This window comes from Enhydra lutris, unplaced genomic scaffold (genome assembly GCF_002288905.1).
Source record: "Enhydra lutris kenyoni isolate GAN:26980312 unplaced genomic scaffold, ASM228890v2 scaffoldscaffold3663, whole genome shotgun sequence".
Taxonomy (NCBI): domain Eukaryota; kingdom Metazoa; phylum Chordata; class Mammalia; order Carnivora; family Mustelidae; genus Enhydra; species Enhydra lutris.
This window is the reverse complement of record NW_019157747.1, coordinates 1433-2164: the sequence shown is the minus strand read 5'-3', so window position 1 is coordinate 2164 and position 732 is coordinate 1433. Positions and strand designations below refer to the sequence as shown.

At 52.7% G+C, this 732-nt stretch overlaps 1 protein-coding gene across 1 annotated transcript in view; it reads left to right on the top strand.

The window, feature by feature from the left end:
• Positions 1-12: 12 nt before the first annotated feature.
• Positions 13-732, top strand: part of LOC111140566 (myosin-7-like) — a gene marked incomplete at both ends in the record, with an annotated part of 2147 nt that continues 1427 nt past the window's right edge. Inside the window, one exon of the mRNA XM_022492780.1 lies at positions 13-141. Coding sequence (XP_022348488.1) covers positions 13-141 — 129 coding nt within the window. The remainder of the gene's footprint in view (positions 142-732) is intronic.

Here is a 732-nt window from a genome sequence, read left to right as displayed (position 1 = left end):
CCGGCCCCTCCCCCAGAGGAGATCTCGGACCTGACGGAGCAGCTGGGTTCCAGTGGAAAAACCATCCACGAGCTGGAGAAGGTCCGCAAGCAGCTGGAGGCTGAGAAGCTAGAGCTGCAGTCGGCCCTGGAGGAGGCTGAGGTGGGTGTGGGGAGTGGCCAGGGGAGGGGGGCGGGGGGGGGGGGAGGGGAGCCGGGCCCTGGACTGTGGGCTCTGTTCTCATCTCCCTTTTATCCATTTTGTTCACCAGTCCATCCTTAGAGCCTGACACATAGCAGCCACTCAATAAATATTATGGGATGAATGCATGCATGAGTAGATCACTCTATTTCCTTCACAGAGACATTTTACCTGGGAATCGTAGAAAGATTTCCCGGATCCATTCCCCTCTCCTTTCCACCTCTGCCTCCCACATCGGGATTTTTTACATTCTGTGCCTGATTGCCTCCGTTTCCTTGGCAACACCTTTCTCTTCATTTTCCTCTTTGTCTTCCTAGCTTGCTCTCCTCAGTGAGGGTCTGAACCACCTCTCCTAAGCCTATTTTTTGTTTCTTTTATTTTTTTTAAGATTTTATTTATTTATTTGTCAGAGAGAGAGAGGGAGAGAGAGTAAGCACAGGCAGACAGAATGGCAGGCAGAGGCAGAGGGAGAAGCAGGCTCCCTGATGAGCAAGGAGCCCGATGTGGGACTCGATCTCAGGACACTGGGATCATGACCTGAGCCGAAGGCAG